The sequence below is a fragment of the Eretmochelys imbricata genome, chromosome 2 (genome assembly GCF_965152235.1).
Source record: "Eretmochelys imbricata isolate rEreImb1 chromosome 2, rEreImb1.hap1, whole genome shotgun sequence".
Classification (NCBI taxonomy): domain Eukaryota; kingdom Metazoa; phylum Chordata; order Testudines; family Cheloniidae; genus Eretmochelys; species Eretmochelys imbricata.
In genome coordinates this window covers 239,455,283-239,482,093 of record NC_135573.1, presented here as the reverse complement: position 1 = coordinate 239,482,093, position 26,811 = coordinate 239,455,283, and the positions used below count along the sequence as shown (strand labels likewise).

Genomic DNA, 26,811 nt, shown 5'->3' with positions numbered 1-26,811 from the left:
CATTATGATATTTTCTATCTTATTATCTATCCCTTTCCTAATGTTTCCTAAAATTGTTGGGTTTTTTGAACTATCCACGCTGACTTCAATACCTCTTACTTGCGTGTAGCAGTGAATTTAGACCCCATCATTCTATATATAGTTGGGATTATGTTTTCCAATATGCATTACTTTGCATTTATCAACACTGAATTTCATCTGCCATTTTGTTGTCCAGTCACCCAGTTTTGTGAGATTCCTTTGTAATGCTTTGCAGTCTGCTTTGGACTTATCCCATTTCCCACTGAATTTTCAGCCTAAATTCTAGGCTGAAAGTAGGATTTAACAAATCAAAATAATAATAAATTTAAATTAACCCATCCAAAGTTCTGAGTGAATATGACATATATCACAAGGTCAGAGGCTTGTGTATAATGACTTATTTTCTGCACTCAGTGAACCAGTCTTCCTTTTGTGATGAAACTATCAGGAGACTGTATGCCTTGCTCATCACAGGATGAGAATGGAGACAGGTCTGTAGAGACCAACTCTAGGCTAGTTGTATAGCTAACTCAATGGAACTATGAAGATCCACATTGATAACTAAAACCTTATTCCAAAAAAGATGATAAAAGACATTCGAAAATTGCAAAACTTATTAACCCTATTTTCCCATTCTAACAAAGGGCAGACTCAGCACCATCGTCCACTGCATGCTCAGGCCCCAATTTGGCAAAGGAATTAATGTGCTTAACTTTAAGCACGTGCTTGAGTCTCACTGATTTAATCACATGCTTACATCCATTTAACTCCTTTGTTGAACTGTGTGAATTGAATTTCTTGAATTTCTACATAAACTGAATAATTTGAGAACACAAGGATGGCCGTCTTGAAAGCCATTTGCCAAAGTCTAACAGAATGTAGGAAGTTGATAGAGTGGCTCCTGGGTGCTACTTTTAGTGAATGAACATCCCACAATCAGGTGGGATAAGAGGAATAGGGTCCCAATTAATGATGGTGAATTTCATGAAACGTTTTTTGGTTATAAGATTAGTTCAAATTCAAATCCATTTTTAACTTGGATTTTAATCCCATTTTTTCCACTCATAACTCACTTAAAATATTTTTGCTCACTTCGTATTAAGAAGAGAGGAGAAGAAAGATCTTCACCCCCCACCCCCCACAAAAACAGATTGGCACAAGTGTTTATTCTGTTCCTACAAAGTCATTAGAAAAATCTCTCTCCTACTCCCAGCTCAGTCTCTCTGTATTTGTTTATCCCTCAGTCTTCTCTCTGCTCCAGTTTTCAGATTTTTTTCTTTGTCCCCTCTCTGCTATTTTTAATGTCTCTTCTAGACATAACAAACTGTTGTGACTACTGGGCCTATAAACTTACCCTAATTGTGAGCTCAACTGTGAAAAGTGAATGAAAGTTCATAAAATGTTACAATAAGCTATAACAACGTAATTTGATGGGAAAAGGTAAAAAATAAAACCAGAAAAGAAAAGAAGACTGAATTAGTCTAAACAAAACTGATCAAGATCATACTTAGTAAACAAGAACAGTGTGAGATCAGAAATTAATGAACCAAAATTGGTGTGTCTGAAATTAGGCCTATTGGTGGACAAAATAATGAGAGGATGGAGTATTCTGCCCATCAGTCCCTTTTGGGGTCCTTAAAATAAAGGAGACTGAGAGAAAGTGAAGGGAGACAATTGCTGACTGAAAGGAGGGGAAGAAGCGAGCTTCACCATCATAGCTGCCACCTGCACTGTCTCCTGGGATCCACTGTAAAATCATTGTGTCTTGGTTGTCCTAATCCCAAGAGATGTCCTGACCAGACCAAGCCATAAAAGGACTCCACCTCCACTCACTGGCTCTGATGAATCCCAAACACAACCTGATATGTGAGACTTTGTCACGCCTTTCCCCAGTGTGTCCTTTTTCCTTCCCCACCTTACTTCTTCTCCTTCCCCTTTTGCATTCTATCTAACAAGAATCTGATTCAACCAGCCAAGAATGTATATTTTGCAACACTGCTGAAAGCCTCTGAGCAAAAAGCTAAAGGCAATGTCCCCGAAACAACCCAATGCTGGTACGAGTTTGCCAGATCTCAGAGTGGCAGATAAGAGCGTGAGCTGTGCCTGTGTTTTTCTAGCAATGAGGATGCAAGTGAAAGGCAATACCAGAAACAGAAGTTGTGCTTTCTATCTTCCCTGTTCTTTTCTTTCTCCTCTTTTCGCTCTCTCTCTCTCTCCGTGTATCTCTTGTTTTGTCTTCTAGGAAATGGAATTGGACTTCAACAACAAAAACAGTAACAACCGCTCCAGCCCATTCCAACTAACTTCCCTCTTCCAAAAAGGACATTTATCATCATCTTTGATACTATCTAAGAGACTCAAGTTATTCCCCCCCACACTTTTAAAGACTCTCCCCAGCTAAAGGGAAAGAGGGATGTGGTTAAAATGAAAACCTTACTTATTTCTTTACATTTCAAATGCTTTAACTGTTTTTCTTCTTTTTCTGTATCTTTAATAAAAGTGTAAATGATTTGTAATGGTGTTTGCCATGGGACTAAACCAGCTGAGGTCTCTGTACCCCAACACTTCTTTAAAACTTTTTAATACTGCAGTTTCAGGGTCATGTTAACACCTTTGACTCTTTGGGCCCATATATTCCATCTAAATTAATACAAGAGAACCCAGTAACGTTAGTTTGGTTTCAGCATTCAAAACTCACAATTAAATAGGGTAGAAATGAGGCAAAACAAGTTTGTATAAGCCTAGCCTTGATATGAAAGATGCAGACAAATGGTAGTTTTCTGATCACAGTACACAGAAGAGAAATGACTTCTATGTCTAGTACTGTCAAACAGGCACTTTTCCTGAGCTCTATACTTAATTAAAAAGTAAAATAGAAAGAACTAGTGTGTTCTAAAAGAGGAGAAACTAATACACTAAACTTTAGGAAAGCAAAGCTGGGAAAAATACAAATTTTGTTGAGAAACACACTCTGAAAAATTGACCTGAATGGGAAAGACTGAAAAGAAAATTAACAGAATTAATAGACAATACACCATTAAGAACCAAACCTGATAGAGATTTAAAAAAAGAGTAATGCAGATAAACAGAGAAATAATACAGAGATCTAGTCAATAAAAAAGAAAGAGGCATATGAAGATACACATATCAAAACACGTCTTTAATACACAAGATAGCAAAAACTAAAGTAAAGGAATGTAATAAATGACCAAAAAAGCCAGAACCTGAGTTGAAAGGAGAAACGCAGAGAATAAAAATGAAAAAACTTAAGACTGTAACACTATTCTTTTTGGGAAAGATTCAAAGCTCATTGAAGACTCCCACTGATTTCCAAGTGATTTTAGATTAGACTCTTAGACTGTAAAATGCCTGGGGGCAGGGACTTTGTCTCTTAGTTGTATGTAAAGCGTCCCACACGTATAAGGTGCTTTGTAAGTAAATAATAATTATGAAAACAGCAGTATGAGCTAGAAGGTGGAAAATGAATCCCTGATTAGAGGAGCTGTCGGATAATCATGACCATGACCCAGCTGGAGAAGAGATACTTGATCACTTAATGTGTTTGTATTAATCCCTAAAAATATAACATCATCCTGGAATTGCAATGAAAATTGAACATAAAAAATGTAGGTTTACTGAAAAAGGTATGCATTGAGCCATGATGATGAAAAAAGTTATTATTTTCTCCTCCACCCTTCAACCATGGGCATATTATATGTTCTTTTTGAAGCATGGAATCCAATCAGAATTAAAATAAGAAAACTATTTTAAAAACTATATTTACTACTACATACCTGTGTGTTCATACTTATGTCTCAACAGTGAACTGCTCTTCTGGAATATTTTGTCACATAAATCACAAGCATACATCCCATTTTCTGTCTTTCTCATCTTCTTTTTGGGTGGTGTTGAATCAGAATCATTTTGATCTTCCACATTTGAGACTCCTTCTGAGCTAGTATCTTGCCTTTCATCCTAAGAAAATTACAAAAAAAATATCAAACCTTGTACAAATTCCATGGACACAGTAAGCGAGATTATAAATCATATTCTGGAATTTTAGTTGTAATTTCACTTAATTTCAATAAATTGACAAACAATGTTGTTTAATTCTAACATTTACATAGCCAAGAAAAGACTCTCTCTTTGTGACACTAACATTCCCGATCTATTACAACTAGAAGGCCTAGAAAACCAGTACTTAACAGAGTTGCAATGTTTGAGTTTCAAGATTTGGCTTCAGGCCAAGCTTCAGAGGAGCACTGACACACCAAGTAAGACAGGGGTGGCCAACCTGAGCCTGAGAAGGAGACAGAATTTACCATATACATTGCCAAAGAGCCACAGTAATACGTCAGCAGCCCCTCATCCACTCCCCAGCGCCTCCTGCCTGCTGGCAGCTCTCACCAATCAGCACCTACTCTCCACTCCACCTGCAATCTGCTCCTTCGCATGTCTGCAGGCGAAGGAGCAGGGGTCTTGGGGGAATGGGTGGAGTGGGGGCAGGGCTTGGGGCAGAGCCAGGGGGTTGAGCAGTGAGCACCCCCCAGCACATTGGAAAGTTAGCATCTATAGTTCCAGCCCCGGAATCCGTGCCTAGGTAAGGAGCCGCATATTAACCTGTGAAGAGCCACATGCGGCTCCGGAGCCACAGGTTGGCCACGCCTGAAGTAAGAGCTGGATAAGGGAGGGAAATGAGATTATAGAATGAAAAGGTACATAAAAGGGCATTGGGAATGTGGAAGACCAAGGACGTTTCTAACAGTATTTTACATTAAGGTATACTGTCTGCATCTAAATGTTTCACCAGTTTTATGGAAATTAAAATTATGCTAACATTAGTGTTCAATTCTGTAAAACTGGCTACTTTCCTTCCCATAATTCTGTTACAAATGTAACCTAAAGTAGCTAGCCAGGGAATGCTAATATTCCATGAACAAAAACTGTACCTATAATACCATAATACTGTAACTGTAGCCCCAGATGATTCATCTGCTAAATTCACTCTCAAGAAGCATAAAAGCATATTTTAATGGTATGAGCAAGTCACAAAACCCACAAAAACTGTATTAGATTTTTGGCATCAGTTTTCAAATCCAAATAAAATATGTATTAGCTACCTCAGTATGCATGAGCGTAATATATAACAAACACACACATACCTTGTGTCTGTCCAAACCCAGGCTGACCAGTTTCAATTGTACAGGAAAGAGTTTACATTAACTTCCATCACCAACTTACAAGGAGTCAACCAGGAAAAGATCTTATCCTTTGCATGTATCTTTTTTTTAATTCTTCTCTGCTCCTACCTTAATAATTTATGTACAACTATCAGTGGGATCGACTCTGATCACAGAGACATATATTGAAGTAGAAACAGAGCAGTGTACATAAACAACACATGCAAGGGACAAGCACTTGCCCAATTTTCAATGAAAGTTTCATTTTAATGTTGTTTAAAGTTACATTATGGTACAGGAAGAGTTCAGTTACCCACCAGATCAAGATAGTACTGGCTGGGAGCCGACAGGAAGGGCAAAATAGGAGGGTCAAGACGTCCCACACAGCCTTTTTTATTTTTTTGGAGGGGACAGTGAGCCAGCAAAATATATGAATCTGGTTACATTGCTTTTTAACCAGTGGTACTGGAATTCATAAGTAGATAATATATCTATTATTTGGATTGAAAACTGGTCCTGAAAATCTGACACAACGATTAGTTCCTGTATGTTGCCCGACTGTGTACCAGCTTGGCTTCAAAGGAATAAATGTTACAATAACTTCCATCACCCACTTATTAGGATGTAACCAAAATAAATATTATCAACAATTTAAACACTATTTTAACCAATTCTGGCTTTTTTTCTTTTACCATTAAAGTGTTTTAGTTTGGTAAAAATAATGACCTGAATTATGCCACACCTCTACATATAGTACGTACAAGAATACACACAGGCTTAGGTACCTGATTTCCATTAGGTTGGGTCTGTTTTGGCGGTGTTTCTTGAACTGCAGGGCTAACCGTAGTTGAATATGTATAAGCCACCCGTGGAATCAGAATGGTTTGCTTATTGGCAGCTAGAGCTCTTAAGCATGGAACACTGTTCTGGTCAGCAATGGCAACAATTGTAGGTAACTGGGCAGTGACTGCAGGTATAGCAATATTTATGGGGTTGGCACTTGGTGGGATTACATTTACAACAGGATCAGAGTCTGTAATACTGCTGTCCTTTTGTGGTTCTTTTTTTGCACAAGTCAAGTTCAAAGGTTCTTCTTGGACAGAATAAACACTGTTCTGGTAAACACTAGTTATGGTAGATCTTTCCAATATTTCTCCATGTTGCTTTGGTAGTGAAAGGTCAAGAGGTTCTATTTGTGGCTCTTCTGGTACATCCTCTGTTGTGTACACATAACCCTGTGAATTTCTGGATGAAGAGAGGTTTAGTGGTGATGGGGATGGCGTGTTACTTCGTGAACCATTCAGGGTCAATCCCACTGATAAAGTCTGAGCCTTAATTATCTTGAGGGAGTTTTGTGAATTACTTGTGTTGTTGTGGGGTTCACTTGGATTTGTAGGTCCTGCTTGATCATCATTATCTGTAGGATTACTTAGTTTGCCCTGTTCAGGAGAAGATGGTCCAGAAGACTGTACAGAAATTTGCCCAGCTTGCATTTTTTCAAACCACTTTTTTACCACATCCAGTGGTAGGTTTACTGAATCAGCAATTTTTGAGAGCTCTTCTGCACTTGGTTGTGCATTTAATGCATAATATGCTTTTAGAAGAGATAAAAGATTTTTTAAAGGTGGCTGACCAGGAGATAAATTGCTCTCCCCTGTTTCTGACAGAACAGGGGATTCAGACTTCTCAGCTTCTGTTTCACTGAGCTGAGGAAGCTGAGTGGGATTTTTTGGGTCATAGTGCTTTAATTCTTGAAGTGCATTAAGATCTCCTGGACAGTCATCACAAAGAAGGCAAGTGCTATCATTGATCTCTCCTTCAAAGTTCTTATCTTTCTCAGACTTCACCGTAAGATCTTCTGGTAATTTTTCACTTTTGCAACTGTTTGTGGGAACAGAATTTTCTTTTTTCAGATTTTGTGGAACAACCTGAAGTTGACTAGGTTGCTCCAAACTGTAATTGATTATAATTTTGGTTGTCCCATCTTGATCAACCAAAGGAAGACTGATAGCTGAAATGAGGGAATGACCGGCTTGTTGTATGGATGCAGTGTTGATTGTTTCTTGTTCTTTGGATGCAAGATTAGTATGACTGTTTTCCAATACTTGCCTTATTACATTACCATCTACTGCCACTTTAAGTACATTTTGAATGTCACTTAAGTTGATGCTTATGGGAGATACCAGACCTACTGTTGGTAGAACAACAGCTTGCACCACACCCTGAGGAGAACTGGTTGCCTGTAATGGGCTACCACCACTAAAAACCCCATTTTGCAAAGGGGTTGAACAGTTGATTCCTGAAGCAACAACTATGGGCTTGAATTCATAATCCACAGGTTCAGTTTTAATTTGGTTAATGGGAAGTTGTTCTTGTAAGGGCTTGTTTTCTAATTTTTGCCGTATCTGTGGTCTCGCTGGGATACCTGGTGATGCGGAAAGGGAAGGGGAGGAGCACTGAGACGTCTTGAGCCCTGACCGTGCTCGACCATTCACAGGCATCAAACCAATACATTTCTTGCTGCTTATGTGTGAGCTATATGAACCAGAATGGGAAAAACGCTTCTTGCAGTTTGGGCACTCATATGGCTTCTCTCCTAAACAAAGACAAATGAGAGTTGATTAGGCTACAGTGCATCTCCATTATACTAAAATAATGGGAAAACAATCTCTCTCCTCTCAAACGGTCCCAGACATGACTCTGACAACAAAAACTTCATATTCAATTAAACAATATAGATAATTGTGCCACCTTTGCGCCTGATCAGGCATTCCTTCCATGAATTTCAATACAAATTGTGTGTGCACTAGAAATAAAAGATCAGGCCCCATATGGCCATGATAAATTCTAGCATTTTCTAAACCTTGGCGTAAGTGTCTAAACCCAACATATAAATTGGCTTTATATTATATTGTAGACTTCATTAAACTCCACCCAAACAATAACTTTGTTTCCATAGTAGCTAATATAAAGTACTTTAGAAAGTGATAAAGCAGGAGACTAAAACAACAATAAATCCAAAGAAAATAAGTGGATTAAATAAAATAAATGGTGATGTAAAATCCTATAATTTTTTTTAGTGGCGTAAGCACACATACACAAACACTAACTAGCCACCTATCTACCCATAACTGTAATCAGCCAAATAGATACACCAGAGTAAAGGGAAATTGGGCACACACAGAAGACATGCATGTGATCTGATGTCAGAGATGAACATCAGTTGTAAAGCTTCCTTACAAGCTAGCCAGCTTGGTGGTCAAGCCCAGTGGTAGCACTGACTTCTTAACATAGCTCTGCTGCTGAGGAAGAGAATAGCTGGTAGATCTGCCTCTTTGCAGGGAGAGATGAGTGCCAGCACAGGCTCTTCCACCAACAGAGTCACCATTGAAAGTAAGGAGATGAGACACAGGTGTTGTTAGTTGGGAGAAGAATCAAAAGCGAGGCACAGAACATGCACTCGGATGGGAAAAAACAGAGCTTTCTTAAACGCTGCTTCTCTGATTCAGATGGCAAAGCAGTAGGAAAGGATAATGTGAAACCTTCATTTCTACTTCTTTTCTGTCTGTCCTCAATCGGTAAAGAAGAGGGGGAGGGGAGAAATTGAGGATTTTTTTTAATGACCAAAATTAACCTTTAGAATTTCATACAGAATGAAACACTGACTGCTGAGATGACAATCTACAAAAATCTTGGGTACGATTGTCTTCTTTGCTTAGGGCAGTATTTTATTGCTATTACCCTTGTATGGTGGTATACACAGGCACAGTAAGGTGGGTAGCTGTCATATTTATTACTATTATTGTAAATTACTTGTTTCCAGTAGTGGCCACAACACGCTAAATGTTCTACAAACACATAGAAAGAGGATATAATTGAAAAAGGTAAACAAGCAAAGGATAGAGGAAAGGTGTACAACAAAGAACAAGGGAAAGAGGTACAACATGCAAGTAAAGAGGTCAAGGCAAAGGCTGTCCACTTTTTAAAATTAAGAATTGTATACATACACATAACATGAACAAAACATCCCCAAATTCCTTTCCCTATCTTTGGTTTTACACATGCCAGAACTCTAACACTACAGCTGAAGTTTTGCTTAACTGTTTCAGCTTAAAGCCACTTTTGCAAAGCCTCTTGAATTGCCCTGGAAGCACTTTGGACACAGCTGAGTACTGGGGCCAGAATTTACAGTATCTCCAAGAAAAAAATATAAACTTTATGTTTTAAACTTATAGTTACAAAGTTGTTTTCATGCCAAAGTCATACAGAGTACATGGGATAATATTCATTATGTATATCAAGACTTGGAATATTTACCACTGTGGATTCGTAGATGCTCCTTTAGGTGATGTTTGTATTTGAAAGCTTTTCCACATTCAGTGCACTTGAATTTTCGATTACCACTGGACTGAGTCACATGTCTCTGTAAGAGAAAATCTGAAATTCATTCAGAGAACAAAGAAGTTCAAATGTAATGAATAAACAGCATAAGGAAAACCTCACGTATTTCAAATTTCAGCACAACATTTGGTGTAAATTTGGTACAGTTAAAAAAAAAAGACATTGCTCTCTATCCTAATTTTACAAAAAGGGAATACGGCCAGCTTACGTGCCTAAGAAATTTAATAAGATATTCCCTTTTCTATTTGTAAAAATCATCCAATAGATATGGAATACAAGAAAGAAACATTAAAGCATTTAGAGACAGTTTAAAATTTAATCAGTTGACTTGATTTTTCCATTTACATGCTTCCAGCTTTTACTGTCGGCCTTAGATTCTTTATGTAATGGCACCACAGGATTGCTGAAGAGAAGATGGTTCAGTAACAACAAAGGCACTCTCAGTCCCAGTTTATTCTCAAAAGAAATGCAAAAAATCTCTATTAAAATATGCAATATAATAAATGGATTCCTCAAACACCTAATATTTGTTAACAATTGTGATGAAACCACTTAACTATCTTTTTTGTTATGTCTTGTCTTGTGAGAACATTTATTACGCATTTAAAGTATTTTCATCATTTTAGCCTTATTTACATTACAATTCTTTTAAAGTAGCATAGGCCAAGAAAGGTAAGTTTAAATAAATACACTTTTGTTTTAGTATAAATAGTTTACATGTACAAATGTATATATTTAAATACTGACCAAGTATATTATTTTTGAAAGTACAGTCAGAGCTGTTTGGTGATGACCTGGGGAAGAATCAGGATAGGAGGGAATGCATACAGTAGAGTTGACTTCCAGCTGCAGGGGAAAGAGTCAGAGAGGGAGCCTGGGCTCAGTTCCTCTTTTGCCTTGTTGCAAAGAGGTCGAATGTAGGGATGCCCCACGTTGCGAACACCATCTGAAGGACCTCTGACTTAAGGGACCACTTGAGGCTCGGGGAGAAAATCCTGCTGAAATGATCCGCAAGACAATTCTGGATCCCTGGTCCGGGAAGGCATGTGTAGGATGTGGTATGTAGAATGTATATTTTTGGTGCTGGGACATGAAAAAAGAAGCCTGCTTGTCTGGTAAGGAAAGAAAACAGCCAGGTAAAAAGCTGAGCCAGCAATCTGATCAGGTGAAAAGCTGAGCCAGCAATCTGATCAGGTAAACAACCAAGTTAGCAAACCAATCTTAGTGCTAGGCAGAAAAAGTGTTGAATACCTGGAGGTTGAGGATGGGCCTGATCCCACCCTTGAATTTTGGTATCAGGCAATACTGGGAGTAGAACCCAGGACTGTGGTGTTCTCACAGAACCTCCTCCCCCCCTCCCAACACTATCAGAGAGCTGACCTGTTCAAAGAGCAGTATCTCGTGAGAAGGATGTGGTGGGAGGCGGAGTTTGGAGAGGAGGCATGGGAGAGGAATTGGATGGTGTAGCCCGATCCAAAGTGTCTAGGATCCAGCTGTTGGACATTATCAAGACCCAGGCACTGTAAAAGTGAACCAGCTTGTCCCCTAAGGAACAGGGGGATGATGAGGAAGGAAGAACAACTGGAACAATGTTCTGGCCTAATGAGGCAAAATGCATGTTTAGCAAGTGCTGAAGGAGGGTGCACAGAGCAGCCAGGTCCTGAGCTTGAGTGCTTCCTCTTGTGAGACCTATCCCTTTTCCTGGGGTAGTCTCACTGTCTTTGGGGGGGAAGGGCTGCACAAAGGGGCTTTGCAGCCCGCATCACTGCTGCTGCTGCGCACCATAATGATGTCTCTGTGTGTGTGTGTTGTACACACCTGCACGGACCTTAAAGCGGTCCTCAAATCCTTGAAGGAATACAGGGTTTCATCAGTCTTATTCGAAAACAAGGTTTGGCCATTGAATGGCAAGTCCTCAGTTGCTTGCTGGACAGCCAGTATAATCCCGGAAATCTGAAACCAGGAAGCTCTCCTCATAGTAACTGTGGAGGCCATAGCCCTGGCTGAAGTGTCCGCCACCTCAAGCGCAGATTGCAACAATGTTTTTGCCACCACTCTGCCCTCAGGAACAAACACAAAATTCATGCCAGGAGGCCTTGGGAAAACTGTTGCTCAACCCTGGCCAAAACCAACTAGTTGAGGAAGTCATATTTGGCCAGCAGGGCTTGCTGGTTCGCAGTGACTATGAGGTGTATATCTTCCTGCCTAAGAGATCTAGGCACTTCAAGTCTCTGTCTTTGGGGGAGGACTTGAATCTGCCCTGCCAGGCGCTGTCATTCACTGCTGTGACTACTAGGAGTTTGCGGCCAGCTGGCAATAAAATTCCTTGTATCCCTGTACTGGAACGAAATAGCGCTTCTCCAAGCATTTGTCCGCTCGTAGTACTCAGGCCAGTGTACTCCAAAGAGCGCTTGCAGGCTTGAGAAGCACCTCATTAATCAACAGGCCCACTCTCCCAGGGACAGAGGGTTCGAGAATGTCCATGAGTTTATGGATATTCTCCTGGAGAAACTCCGCCTGCATACCCAAGGATGAGGTCACCCAACATAACAGGTCCTAGTACACAGCAGAACCTCAAAGCTATGAACACCAGAGTTATGGACTGACCAGTCAATTGGACATCATGTGAAACCGGAAGAAATTAATAAGGAAGCAGCAGAGATTAAAAAAAAAAAAAAAAAAAAAGCAAATACTGTACGGTGCCTGTATTGCATCTGAAAGGTAGGCACATCCGGGCTGCCTGTCACCACCCCTCATGCATGGGACAGCCATTTACAGCAAGATGCTGGGGCTGCCAGCAGAGCAGGAGCAAGGCTGCAGTCTGTGCAACTTTTACCCCCGCACTCCGCTCGCCTGGAGTGGGACATGCAGTTTTTACCTCCCCTCCCCTGGCTGGGAGGAGGACACACTTTTTTACCCCCCTTCTCCTGGGAGGGGACATGCTGTTCACACACACCCACACACACACACCCACACACACCCACCCTGCCGGGAGGGGGACAACCTTGCAAACTCATGCCAGTGCTGAGTAGGGAGCCCCAGCTGCCGGGCCTGGAGCCCCTGCTGCCAGGTCTGGAGCCTGAACTGCACTTTGTTCAGAGTTATGAACATTTCATAGTTACAGACAACCTCCATTCCCAAGGTGTCTGTAACTCTGAGTTTGTCTGTAACTCTGTACTTTGAAGTCCTGTAGGATGGAAGGGGAGGACAAACCATGCAACACCGCATCATGTGGGGGCGAGGCTGAAGCTGAGGCTGTTGGATGGATTACCGGAAAGTCCTGCTCCTAGGGCAGCATCTCCGGATGAGGAAACTTTGGTGGCTCCATGGGATTGGGAGCAGACAGAAACTGCTTCTCAGTTTATGCTACTTGAAAATGTATCAGTTGTAGGAGAGTTGGTTCTGGATTTAACTAAAGCCCAGGAAGGAAATGTTCCTAAGTTTGTGTCTGCTAGGGAGAATGACATTGTAACTAGGTCGCATCCAGTTAGTGTCATAACTAGATCCCAGGGACCAGGTGATTCTGGTGCTTCTATTTTGCCTGGTGCTAGTGTATTGCTGAGTAAAGATATGGCAACTCTGTTTAACCAGGTTGATATCATTGCCAGGGCACAAGAAGAGCATGAAGGTGATTTAACCATGTTACCCACTGACAGTGTGGATACTAGAAGCAAGAAGGGCTGCAGAGGGGGAGAGGAGTCTCTCTAACTATGGAGTCTAGCAGCTTGCATAAAGGGGAATTGTGTGAAAATTCTCTTAACGTGCCACAAGTGATTCTGGATTTAAGTGAAACCCAGAAAGAGTCTGTTGTTGCTCAGGAAAATGTTCCTTTAAAGCAAGCACTAGGTGAAGAGGATAAGAGCAGAATTTCTGTGAAAAATTAATTGCTACTTAAAGAAGCTCCTAAGGAGAAGAATCCCCATGGTAGTTTTCGCAAGCAAGGGCATGGAAGTGATTTGATTGAGGTAGTTTCAGAGTCTTTCAGATGTGCATGGATCCATTGGCTTTGCTTCAGAAAGACTCAGTGTGGATAGCTTTGAGAAGGTTTTAGATGGAATGAAAATTGGTAGGGATTTTGAACAGCCCTATAAGCTTGACCAGATTGTTGGGGAGGCAATGTTGTTGGGACAGGAATGTCTCCATGTTGATTCTGTAAATGAACAGTCTGTGTCTCAGGTTCAGAGAGAAGATTGGGTAGCTGGATCTACGGAGCAGGACAGCTGTGCAACTGATCTCTCGGAAATACAGGGGATGGCAGGCAAACTCTCATGTAAACACTCGGGAGATGTCTTGGGGTCTCTTAGTGGACTCAACATCCGATTCCATGTGGAAGCAGAGATTGGTAATGGAAGGACAAAAGAACCTTAAGTCTAACATGCTTGTGAAAATGGATGATCTCTCTTTAAGACAGAGTCCAGCCTTGGAATTGGTAAAGGTTAAGAATCTGAAAACTAGTAAACAAGCTTGTGTCTGTGTTGATGCAAATTACCTGACTGACTGGGGGGAGAAAGACTTGTTGGTAGTTGTTAGCAAAGAGGACACATCCAGCCAGCTAATGGATTCTGTTACACCAGAGAGCTCAGATTTTTACCCTACAGGACAGAGAGGAAGGAAAAAACTTTTTCATACTAATGGAAGCCACAGGTTAACAACCAAAAATGCCAAAACCCCAGTGATATTGAACAGAAGGCATGGCATGACAAAAGTGCTTGTAAATGTACACTTGCAATGGATTTGATGTTAATATTAATGCTAATATTAACTTTTGTGACTAATGTGTTGCTGATACCAAAAACTGTAAATATGTATAATCTTTTGGAAAAACCCTTGAACATGTTTAGAGTGATACATAAGAACACACTTTATGTTAAAAGGCCTGGTGATACTGATATTTCACAGTTAGTGCCTGTAACTAGTTTTGAAACTGTACACAGGAGAAAAGACATTGAAGACCTAATGTGTTGTATGAAAAGGGAAACTGAGGCATGCTACAATATTGCTTTCATGGCTAAATGCCAAGATTCCTACACTAAGAAGAACATCAATATCTACATTGATTTGATGTTAATTGGGTTCCAAACATTTGCCAGAGCTTGTATGGATAAATTAGCTATTTTCATTAGTTTATGGCAAGATCACACGAGAATACAGGAATTATGGTGCAAGAGCAGATTCAATCCACTATTGGTCTAACCAAGTTTTACTTTGGGTTTGTAAAGAAATTCAATAATATTCTTACTTCCATAATAAGTCTTACAAAGAAAACTCCTGTTTTAGTCAAACATGATTTCGATAAACCATTTCTGCCATACACTGATACTTCTAATATTGGGTTAGAAGCTGTGGTAATACAGAACCAAGAATGGGAAGTTCCAGTGATACATTCAGAAGTGTCTGGAGCATCAATTTTGTGTTGGAGAGTGTGACATTCTCTGATTAAAATATGACCATATAGATCATTGTTGGAACTGCTGTTACATAATTGCAACAAATCTTGTACAAAATGTGGCATGTAAGATGTCTATGGAAAGGTTATGATCTGCTGAATAGGATTATGCTATTTGTATGCATGTATCATTTTTGTATTTGAAGTTATGAGTATTGGCTCTACATCTGGATTTCAAATGTTTGCTCCTGTGGTACTGTCCACAAGGTATTTAGCCTGCACCTCTTGGACGGACTATTCAAATTAAGTGGCTCATCAAGAAACACTTAACTGACACTGGACCATGGGAGATGCCCATCTACACTGAACAGACTGTCCTGCTAATAGAAAAGGAGTACTTGTGGCACCTTAGAGACTAACCAATTTATTTGAGCATAAGCTTTCGTAAGCTACTGTAGCTCACGAAAGCTTATGCTCAAATAAATTGGTTAGTCTCTAAGGTGCCACAAGTACTCCTTTTCTTTTTGCGAATACAGACTAACACGGCTGTTACTCTGAAACCTGTCCTGCTAATGTTCCATCTGATGTATAGGTAATGGCTTCCTGCTAAGACTAAACAAAATTGGGCGTGGACAGGTGATTTGCCATCTGACTCCAAACTCCCATCTTTTAAAGAACCTCTTAATTTTCCACTAGCTTTGCTGAGGGCTTTGTTTGAAACAATGGGTTCCCTTCCACATGGCAGAAAGTATAAAAGGTCCTGGAAACACCCCAATTTTGCCTCTTTCCTACTGGACTATGGACTTATACTAATGGGAGCATTCTAACCAAGAGACTGAGGTCCTTTCAATGATTTGGAAGCAACCACAGATTTATCAAGCCAGCAGTTTATTCCATCACTGCCACAAGCCTGAACCAAGAACTTTGCATTTATTGTATGTATTTGATTCCTTTTACCAATTTTAACTCTCATCTTTCTTTCTTTTTATGAATAAACCTTTAGATTTTAGATACTAAAGGCTTGGCAACAGCATGATTTTTGGGTTATATATTGACGTGGGTGTGTGGCTGGACCTTTGGGATTAGAAGAACCTTTTATTTGATGAGGATGGTTGTAAAGAACCACTCATCTTTAAATCCAGTGTTTTGGGGGGTGATACAAGGATTGGAATACTTAAGGAAACTGCTTTTATAACTTCTTGTTAGACAGTGTTGTGAGACAGAAGTTTACTTTTGTTGCTGGTTTGGTATATCTTATGAAGGAATAACCACCAGTTTGGGGTATGTCTACTCTATTTCTCAGCAGTTTGTCTTGAATTTGGGTATGCTCAGTTGTGACCCACTGAGGCACAGTTACAAGTCTCAACTGGAGTATTATCTCCAGTTCTGGGCACCACACTTCAGGAAAGATGTGGAAAAATTGGAGAAGAACAACAAAAATTATTAATGGTCTAGAAAACATGACCCATGAAGGAAGATTGAAAAAAATGGGTTTGTTTAGTTTGGAAGAGAGAAGACTGAGAGGAGACATGATAACAGTTTTCAAGTATATAAAAAGTTGTTACAGAGAGGAGGGAGAAGAATTGTTCTTCTTAACCTCTGAGGGTGGGACAAGAAGCAATGGGCTTAAATTGAAGCAAGGGAGGTTTAGGTTGGACATCAGGAAACTTTCTGTCAGTGTGGTTAAGCACTGGAATAAATTGACTAGGGACGTTGTGGAATCTCCATCATTGGAGATTTTTAAGAGCAGGTTAGACAAACACCTGCCAGGGATGGTCTAGATAACACTTAGTCCTCCCATGAGTGCAAGGGACTGGACTAGATGACCTCTCGAGGTCCCTTCCAGTTCTATGACTCTATAATGTGTCCTATAATAGCCAGGGGAATCTTGTACTGAAATTTGAGAGCCTCTTCCACATACTCTAAGAAAGGGGATAGCTGTTCAGCTTACAGAATAGATGAGTGTGATGTTTTTTATGTGATAGAGGGTTCAGTGACAGAGTCTTGACACTGACAAACCCCCAGCACCCATTAACAGAGACTCCAACTCAGAAGATATTATAAAATCCTTAGGGTACCTAAACCCTTGCAGTACCAACAATATCAAAGATTGGGCTGTGTGGGAACCTGTAGCGGACGGCTTTGATACTGATACAGCTGGTACTGAGCACTTGATACGGGATTCCCTCAGTACCATAGGCAGATGAGCTGTTTTTGATACCACTGATTTTATTATTACTGTTACCACATGTTGTTCAAGGATGGATTTGGTCTTTTCAATCATGTCTCTGCAGCTCTGGGTATGGGTATCCAAACTTGGTACTGAGTTTGTCTTAAATGACAGACTCCTCTTCACCTTTGTAGTAGCAGTTTCACTCGGAACCTGCATGGAACTCCCCTTGTGACCTGAGGCCTCTGTAGACTTTTTGTGAGATGGTGACAGAGAACTTCTTGAAGATCCACTCCTTATTTCCTTCAGCTTAGAGGCAGATGTAAATGAGGACTTTGGTACTGTAGATATACTCACTGCCATGGTACTATCTATCTTTCTACCAGTGTCTCGTGACTGAGATGTCCATGTGTACAGGGCACTGGCTGTACGGGGAGGTCTATGCACTGAAGATATGAGTATTGCCCAGACCGTGGAGGCACAGGGAGTGTCCTTCACTTATTGGAATAGCCTCATGACAAAAGAGGCACCTCTTGAATCCCAGGGAGCCTGGCATTCTCGAGCCAAACTAAAGAAAATGTAACCCCCATAAGGGTACCTCTCTTAACAATATAATAATCTCTATAAATAAAATGTTTTTTGGTTTCTAAAGAAAAAAGAAACAAAGGGAACAACTGTTCCAACAACTATAACACTATAACAGTAAGTAACTACAGTATAAGGTAACTATTTGAGGAAAAAGCTAAATATTAGAGAACAGGCACACAGTAAACTCCATTTTGGGCTAAAGGTGGTTGAGAAGGTACTGAGGGCCATTCATTTACGCAGCCCAGTATAAATCTTGGCGTGGGACACAAGAATGCATGGGGTGCATACACCGGCCAAATGGGCACTGTTATCAAAAATCTCTGATCAAAAGGTGCAGGGTCCAGCACATCTGAAGTGAAGTGCCCACAGGGACACCACTCAAAGAATTATAACTTACTTAAATGATAAATTAACATGTATACAGTAACAAGGATCAACCAGAATACATTAGAACCATCCAAAACATTTACCACTAGGAACATCCAGCAGTACTTAAAGTGAAAGTATCCATACTTGTGGAACCAAGCCAACTAAAAGATAGCAGGTAAGACAGCCAATGGAAAGTCAAGAAATGTTTACAGGGAGTATTCACTTAAGTATCTAGGAACTACCATGCCAGATCAAACCAGTGATCCATGTAGTCTAGTATCCTGTGTCAGACAGTGGCTAGTACCAGATGCTTCAGAAGAAAGTCCCCAGTAATGTATAATTATGGAATAACCTGCTCTTTTCCCCTAATTGCCATCAGCTAGTAAAAGTTTATGTCCAGAAGAATTCTTATTTATATCCCTTGTAATATTTTCTCTTATTTAATTATTCCTGAGGGAATTCTGAGCCAAAAAATTAAAAATTCTGCACCAAAAAAATAAAAATTCTATGCACAATATTTTAAAATTCTGCAAAATTCTGCAAATTTTATTTGTCAATAAATAAATGTGGAGGCTCCAGGATGGCAGTGGGTCCAGGCCACTGGCTGCACAGAGATGGGAGATCACCCGGCAGCCCCCCACCCCCTGGGACAGAGACTCAGCAGTGAAGCTGCACCTGACCCTGACACAGCAGAAGGGCCAGGTCTGCCCCAGAAACATCCCGAGGCCCTGCCCCTTGATGCCAGATGCAGCTGGTGTGGGCAGGCAGCCCCAGCCCAGCAGGATTCCAGTGTGGAGGGATCCAGGTGAAGGATGAGAGGGTTCTGTGGGGGGCAAACTGGGTGCACGTGGCTCAATTGTTATTCTGGATGTGAAGAGACTTCTTGGTTCCAGGTGCAGGGACAATGGGACTCTGCTGTGGAGGTGGCTGGAGCTCAGCAGGGGTGGTCTGGGTGTGGGGGGGATGTAGCTCAGTCAGGGTGGTCCAGATGTTGGAGAAGTGGGGCTTGGTAGGGTGGGGGTCCAGTGGGGTGAGGGGTCTGGGTGGCTTGTTGGGGTGGTCCAGGTGCGCGGGGGTGGGGGGTTTCCAGGTGCAGGGGAGTGGGGGTACTCAGGGTGGGGGTTCGATGGGCCTGCTTAGCAGGGGAGCCCCTGCTGCTGCCACCACCAAGGGAATGCCGCATGACCTGCTCCCGCTTCCCCCCCCCACAATTCTCCTATCCCTTTCTTTTCCCCATCCCCACCCCCCTGCCCCAACTCTTCTCTCACTCCCACAACCCCCTGCCCTATCCTATCCCCACTGCTTCTTCCCTGCTTCCCCGACCCCTCTTGCCCTGCCCCATGGCAGGCACTCACCACTGTACAAAAAACCACCCAGCACACATAGAAGGGGAAGTCGACTGGCACTAGGACCCAGAGGCAGCATCCAGCTGCCGACTTAGGAACCCAAGTGGCCACCTTCTCTCACCCTGGCAGCTCTGCACCTGCAGAAATGGGAGGAGCAGTGGCACACGCTCCCCCTCCCCCCCATATCTTGCCGTCCCACCCACACCCGCAGTGATTTACTGCTGCTCCAGGCGATGAAAACTAGGTGCCATCTGGTCTGTGACCATTCTTGCAGTTTCCCTTTGCTTTCCCGTCATTTTCTGCAGGGAAGCAAAGAAATCTTCAGAGAGACATGATTTCTGTGCCCGCCCAGTGGCACAGAATTCCCTCAGGAGTATTTAATGTAATTGTGATGCTCTTTTTAGCCATATAGATATCTAATTATTTTTAACCCCGCTGAGCTTTTGGACACCATGATATTTTGCAGCACTGAAGTTAATCTATGTATTGTGTAAAAAAAGTATTTCCTCAATCATTTTTAAGTCTGACACTTTTCATTTGAATGGGCCGTTATTTTGTTCTTAACTTATGAGGAAGAGTAAACAGGAACTCTCAATTTACCTTTCTCTACTCTATTCTCTATTTTGTACCCTACCATGTTCCCTGTTTTCTCCTCTCTAAACAGTCTCAGTCTTTTCAATCTCTCCTCATGCGGAAGCTTTTCCATGCATTTTTGTCATTCAACTCTCGATCCCCTTTTATTTTTGCTGTATATTTTTGAGGTGAAGTAATCATAACTGAACACAGTATTCCAGGTAAGGATATGCAGTCAATTTATATAATGGCAGTATAATATCCTCAGTCTTATTTCCTGTCCCATCTACAGTAGAACCCCAGAGTTATGAACACCTCGGGAATGGAGATTGTTCCTAACTCTGAAATGTTTGTAACACTGAACAAAACATTATGGTTCTTTCAAAAGTTTACAACTGAACACTGACTTAATGCAGCTTTGAAACTTTACTATGCAGAAGAAAAATTCTGCTTTTAACCATCTTAATTTAAATAAAACAGTTTCCTTACTTGTCAACCTTTTTTTAGTAGTCTATGTTTAACACAGTACAGTACTGTATTTGCTTTTTTTTGGTCTCTGATGATGCCTGATTGAGTACTTATGGTTCCAAATGAGGTGTGTGGATGACCGTTTAGTTTGTAACTTTGGTGTTCGTGACTCTGAGGTTCGACTGTACATCCTAACATTTTGTTTGTTTTTTTGATCATTGCTGTGCTTGGACAAGATATGGTAATTGATCTGTCCACAGTGATACCCCGGTTTTTCTTGACAGAGCACCTAAATCATAGGATATTGTATCTGTTCCATGACTGGAAAACATAACCATTATAAACTACTTTCATTTCTGAGTGAAACAAGTTCCACTGGAGTCAAGAAACACAAAATGATCCAACCTTACAACAGCATGACAGTGTAATTCTACATGGCTTGCCAAAGGAAAATGCTCAGGCAAATCCAAAAATAAAATGTCCTGGGACAAAGATGAAATTGTTGCATATGATGGGATTCTTTACAAAGAAATTCTTTACCCGTCATAATATCACACAAATAAGTCAGAAATGCTAAGAATAATCCATGCTGTCTCTGAGTACTGAAAACTGTAAGAACAGAGACTGAGATATCCTCCTCTGGTCAGCTATTAATTCAGTCATAGAAGAAAAGTACCCAAAATGTGAAGTCTGCAATATATGTGGGGAAAAGGAATGTAAAAAACCCTCTGAAATCATGTAAGATTCCTGACTGAACTGGGTCCAAGGCTAGCACAGATCTGTTTGAAGTGAATGGAAAAGTTTGTCTCTTCTTGATAGACTACTGATGTGTTTTTATTTTAAATGAGGTTTGAACAACATGTCAAATAGCAATGTAATAGTGTAATACATTGCACTGGATTCCAGATGAGTTAACAAGTGAAGGCCCATACTTAGAATCATAGAATATCCGGGTTGGAAGGGGCCTCAGGAGGTCACCTAGTCCAACCCCCTGCTCAAAGCAGGGCCAGTCCCCAATTTTTTCCCCAGATCCCTAAATGGCCCCTTCAAGGATTGAACTCACAACCCTGGGTTTAGCAGGCCAATGCTCAAACCACTGAGCTATCCCTCATGAATGGCTCATTTGAACAATTCTCTTTGATACTTTCAAGCACACCACATCAAGCTTTACCAATGCACTGCCAAATGGGTTAACAGAAAAGTCAGAATAAAAAACAAAGAACTCGATTAAAAATGTTGGTGAATTCAAAGGATTGAGACACTGCTTTGTTGGAATATCACAGGTCTTCACAATGATTTCTTAGGACTATGAGTTCAGAGACTTCTAGAGAAACAGCCAAAAACCTTAGTACCAACAACTAACAAGCTTCTTGAGACAAAGACAAATTACTTTGAAGTAGTTACAAAAGAGCTACCTAGAAAGCAGAATACAAGAAATAGTATGATAAGATTGCCAAACAGTTATTCCTGCTGCAAGTAAAAGAAATGTTAGATTTCTTGGTACAATGGGGAAGTTCCAGAAGACTGGAAAAAAGTGAAAGTTGTGCCCTATTTGAAAAGGGTAAACCAAATGACTTGGATAATCACAGGCCAGTTAGCTTGACATTGATCCCAGAAAAAACTGTAAAAAGATTTAAAGGATAGTAAAATAATTAATGCCAATCAACATGGCTTTATGAAAAATATGTCTTGTCAACAAATTTTAATATAGTTTTTTGATGATATTACAATTTTAGTTGATAAAGGTAACTATTGACATAATATAATTAGACTTCTGCATGGTACTTGACTTAGTACTGCATAACATTCTGATAAAGATTAACATTATACAAAAATCAATGTCAGCCATATTAAATGGATTAAAAACTTGTTAACAAATAGATTTCAAAAAGCAATTTTTTAATGGGGAAACTTATGAGGTGTTTCTAGGGGAGTTCCACAAGGATCCGCTATTGACCCAATGCCATTCAGTATATTTATCAATGATCTAGAAGAAAACAAAATCATTGCTTGTAAAATTTGTAGATGATACAAAAATTGATTGAGTGGTAAATAATGATGCGGACAAGTCAGTTACACAAACTGATGTGGATAGCTTGGTAAGGTGAGCTCATTTTAATAACATGCATTTTAATTCAGCCAAATGAAAGGTCATACATCTAGGAACAAAGACCGTAGGCCACACTTACAAGATAGGAATGTAATGACACTGAAAAGGATTTAGAGGTAATGGTAGATAACCAACTGAACAGGAGCTCCCAGTGCAAAGCTGTGGCTAAGTGGATGAACATGGTTCTTGGAGGCAAAAGCAGGGGAATAACAAATAGGTGTGAGGACATAATATTACCTCTGTATATGGCATTAATGAGACCATTACTGGAATACTGTGTCCAGTTCTGGTGTCCACACTTCAAAAATTGGAAAGGATTCAGAAAAGAGCTATAATTATGATTTGAGAACTGAAAAATGATAGTGAGAGACATATAGCTATATAGTGATAGATTTAAACTAAACATATTGAGCTTCTTATTGAAGAGAAGATTAAGAGGTCACTTGATCATAGTCCACAAGTACCTAGATAGAGACGATATTTCTGATAGCAGACAGCTTTTAAATCCAGCAGAAAAGGGTAAATTGAGATCCAATGGTTAGAAGCTGAAACTAGACAAATTCAGAAATAAGGTGCAATGTTTTAACAATAATGGTGATTAACCATTGGAACAACTTACCTAGAGACATGATGAATTTTCTGTGACTTAGTCTTTAAATTAAGAGTGGCTTTTTTTTTAAAAAAATATACTCTAGCTCAAACAGAAGTTGTGGGCTTGATGCAGAAATGAATGGATGAGATTTTATGGCTTGCATTATGCAGAAGGTCAGGGTAGAGGATTGTACTGGTCCCTTCTGGCTTTAAAAAAAATATCTATGAATTAATGAAGTTCAAATGGAAAGTTACTTACAACCTGCCAAAGTAACAGCTATACCAAGATCATACATCATAAGCAATCCTGAGAGTCAGTCATACAAGAGGAATAGAGGAGCTGAGTAATCTGTTAGTCCCACTTATCTCAGCATGCATGTGAGATCTCAGCACCTTTCAGGATCAAAAAGACATGTTTAGAATAATTTTTGGCCTTTTTGTTGATTTTTTCTAGTATTGCATCATTTTATTTATGTACAAACAATTATTTTCATTACTCAAATGTCCATAAAGAACCTACTTACAACCTATATTTCATAAAGACAGTGATTCTTCCTGCAGTAAGAAAGCAAGAAAAATGCATTTGAAGATCCAAAATTATCAAATGATCTTTGTGAAAAAAAACGTCATTGGTTGAGTACAAAATTTGATGTAATATCTGGTGTAGTCACAAGGCTCAGGCATCAATAGCCAATTGGTACAAAATTCAAGAAAACACACTGCCTATAAGGCAATAAAACACTTCAAGAAATTCAATTATTGTACATGAAGTGGCTGAAGGCACCTCATTTGGGGCCTAATCCCACAGTGATTACCGACAGAAAAGTATGAATTTAATAGCAAGTTTGCCCAAGCAAAGACCATAGGATCAGGACCTTAGAATGTAGGTAATCTGGTATACCCACACTCTTAGCTTTGCATTATCGCTAACATAAATAAGTCTTTATAGATATTGTTACAAGTATGATAATCAATATATAATTAATAAAACTTCCACTTACTTGATCTCTTCCTGATTTATGTGATGTCATGTGGCGTTCAAGCTGTGTTCTATATGCAAATGTGTAACTGCATAATGAGCAACTAAAGTTATCCTCATTTTTTTCATGGCGATATTTAATGTGTTCCTTCAGAGAGGTAAAGCGTTTGTAACCTCTATCACAATATGGGCAGGTAAGCAGTTGGGAAAATGCATCTGGTGTTCCTGCAAAGGACAAACAATAAACCTTTATTGAGATAAAATGAAAGATCAAATATATTAATATGAATAAACATATTGGGGATATATTTTCACATACGTGAGTTCACGTAACTTCCATAATGTACATGGAGGAATATACCTCAGAATAAGAATTCTTATTTCAGTTTTTCCTAGCATGTATTCACTCATTACCTGTGGTACAAATGTCACTAATATGCAGTTGAGGAAAGAGGGAAGAAAGCAGAGAACAAACAGGTTTGATTCTGATCTCACTTACACCCAGGTTCACATTGATGTCACTCTACTGACTTTGATGGAGTTACTTGTGCTTTACATCAACAAAGTAAAACCAGAATTAGTCTCTCTATGACTAGACAGGACTGTATGTGAGAAGACATGTTTATGGTTTTATATGTAAGTACATATATTCAAGAACGCTTACACTGATATCTAAACATAACTATGTTATACAGAAAGTAACTTATGTATAACATTGTAAACATCCTGGCCGTTAATCTTCTCACATATTTAACAATAAAAATGAAAATATTGTTTCAAAAGTCTCTTATTTTATTTTCACATAATAAAAACCTGGTTTTAGGAATGTAGGATTTACCATATTAGATCAGACTATTGATCTATTAAGTGCAGTATCCCGCCTCTGGCAGTTCCAATCCTTCATGCTTCAGAGGAAATGGAAGGCAATTCTTGCCATCATGCAATTTATCCAACTGTGCAGAACTATTGCAAAGGAGAGGGCAGAATTTCTATTTGAACCCCACTGATTATGATCTTATACCCTGAAGCACAAGGTGTAAATGTCCCTGGACTGTTATTTTAACTTGCATAACTACAAATATTATTAATATTTGTAAAATTAGCCAGTACCTTTGAAAGTAGTTCTAAATTATTTATCTTGATGACCTGTGGCAATTAATACCACAGGCTGATTATATGCTCCATAAAGAAGCATTTCCTTTTGTTTGCTTGGAATTTACTGCCTTTCAGTTTTATCGAGTGTTCCATTGTTCTTGCACAGAGGGACAAAGAAAAGAGGAGACATATCAATTTTCACTATATTCTTTGTAGTGTTGTGTCTCTCAACTAAGTCCCTTCTTAATCTTTGCATTTTCAGGGTAAGTAATGCTCATATTTGCAGGCATAGGTATAGTTTGACTTCTACATCTGGGGGGGCAGTTCCAGTCAGGCCACCAGGGCAACATATGGGAGGGAGGGGACAAATTCCGTGCTTGCCCCCAGAGGCTCCATTTCAGATTGGGAGGGAAGGAGATTTAACCGTGATTCAGGAGTCTGATTTGTCTTGCGTACCCCCAAGTTTCACCTTACTTAAAAACTACTTGCTTACAAAATCAGACATAAAAATACAAAAGTGTCACAGCAAACTATTACTGAAAAATTGCTTACTTTCTCATTTTCACCATATAATTATAAAATAAATCAACTGGAATATAAATATTGTACTTACATTTCAGTGTATAGTATATAGAGCAATATAAACAAGTCATTATCTGTATGAAATTTTAGTCTGTACTGATTTCCTAGTTCTTTTTATGTAGCATGCTGTAAAAATAGACAAATATCTAGATGACTTTATGTACCCCCTGGAAGACCTTGGTGAATGCCCAGGGGTACACATACCCCTGGTTGTGAACCACTGACTTAGGCAACTGAAAACTCTAGTGTTTTTGCTGATAATAGCTGAGAAATATCTGACAGGAGCATTGTATTTAATTCCTATATCAAGAAAGAAAATTAAATAAATATTAAACCCACTCAGCTCTAATACTTACATGTTCTGACATCTTGTGCCAAGTCTCTTATGAGACACTGGTTAGATTTAAAATCGTAATGTATATTCTTACTCAGATACTCTTAATAAAGTCAGAAGAGACCATTGTGATCATCTAGTCTGACCTCCTGCACACTGCAGGCCACAGAACCTCATGCACTCACTCCTGTAATAGACCCCTAAGCTCTGGGGTCCTCATATCATAGTTTAAAGACTTCAAGTTACAGAGAATTCACTATTTACACTAGTTTAAACTGCAAGTTACCCATGCCCCATGTTGCAAAAGAAGGTTAAAAAAACCCACAGACTGTGCCAATCTGACCCAGGGGAAAATTCCTTCCTGACCTCAATATGATGATCAGTTAGACCCTGAGCATGTGGGCAAGACCCACCAGGCAGATACTTGGGAAAGAATTCTCTGTAGTAACTCAGAGCCCTCCCCATCTAGTGTCCCGTCTCCAGCCATTAGGGATTTTTGCTACAGGAAGTCGCCAATGGGCCACATGCCATTGTGGGCAGTCTCATCATACCATCCCCTCCATAAACTTATCAAGCTCAGTCTTGAAGCTAGTTAGTGTTTTTGCCCCCAGGGCTCTC

At 39.9% G+C, this 26,811-nt stretch overlaps 1 protein-coding gene across 4 annotated transcripts in view; it reads right to left on the bottom strand.

Annotated features, from left to right (window-relative positions):
• ZEB1 (zinc finger E-box binding homeobox 1) overlaps positions 1-26,811 on the bottom strand; it is a 214,527-nt gene that overhangs the window by 3,352 nt on the left and 184,364 nt on the right. For all 4 annotated transcript variants that reach the window (XM_077808272.1, XM_077808274.1, XM_077808273.1 and 1 more), the window contains exons 5-8: positions 24,205-24,407; positions 9,519-9,624; positions 5,987-7,797; positions 3,816-3,996 (exon numbers count right to left, since the gene is read on the bottom strand). In XM_077808272.1, coding sequence (XP_077664398.1) covers positions 3,816-3,996; positions 5,987-7,797; positions 9,519-9,624; positions 24,205-24,407 — 2,301 coding nt within the window. The remainder of the gene's footprint in view (positions 1-3,815; positions 3,997-5,986; positions 7,798-9,518; positions 9,625-24,204; positions 24,408-26,811) is intronic.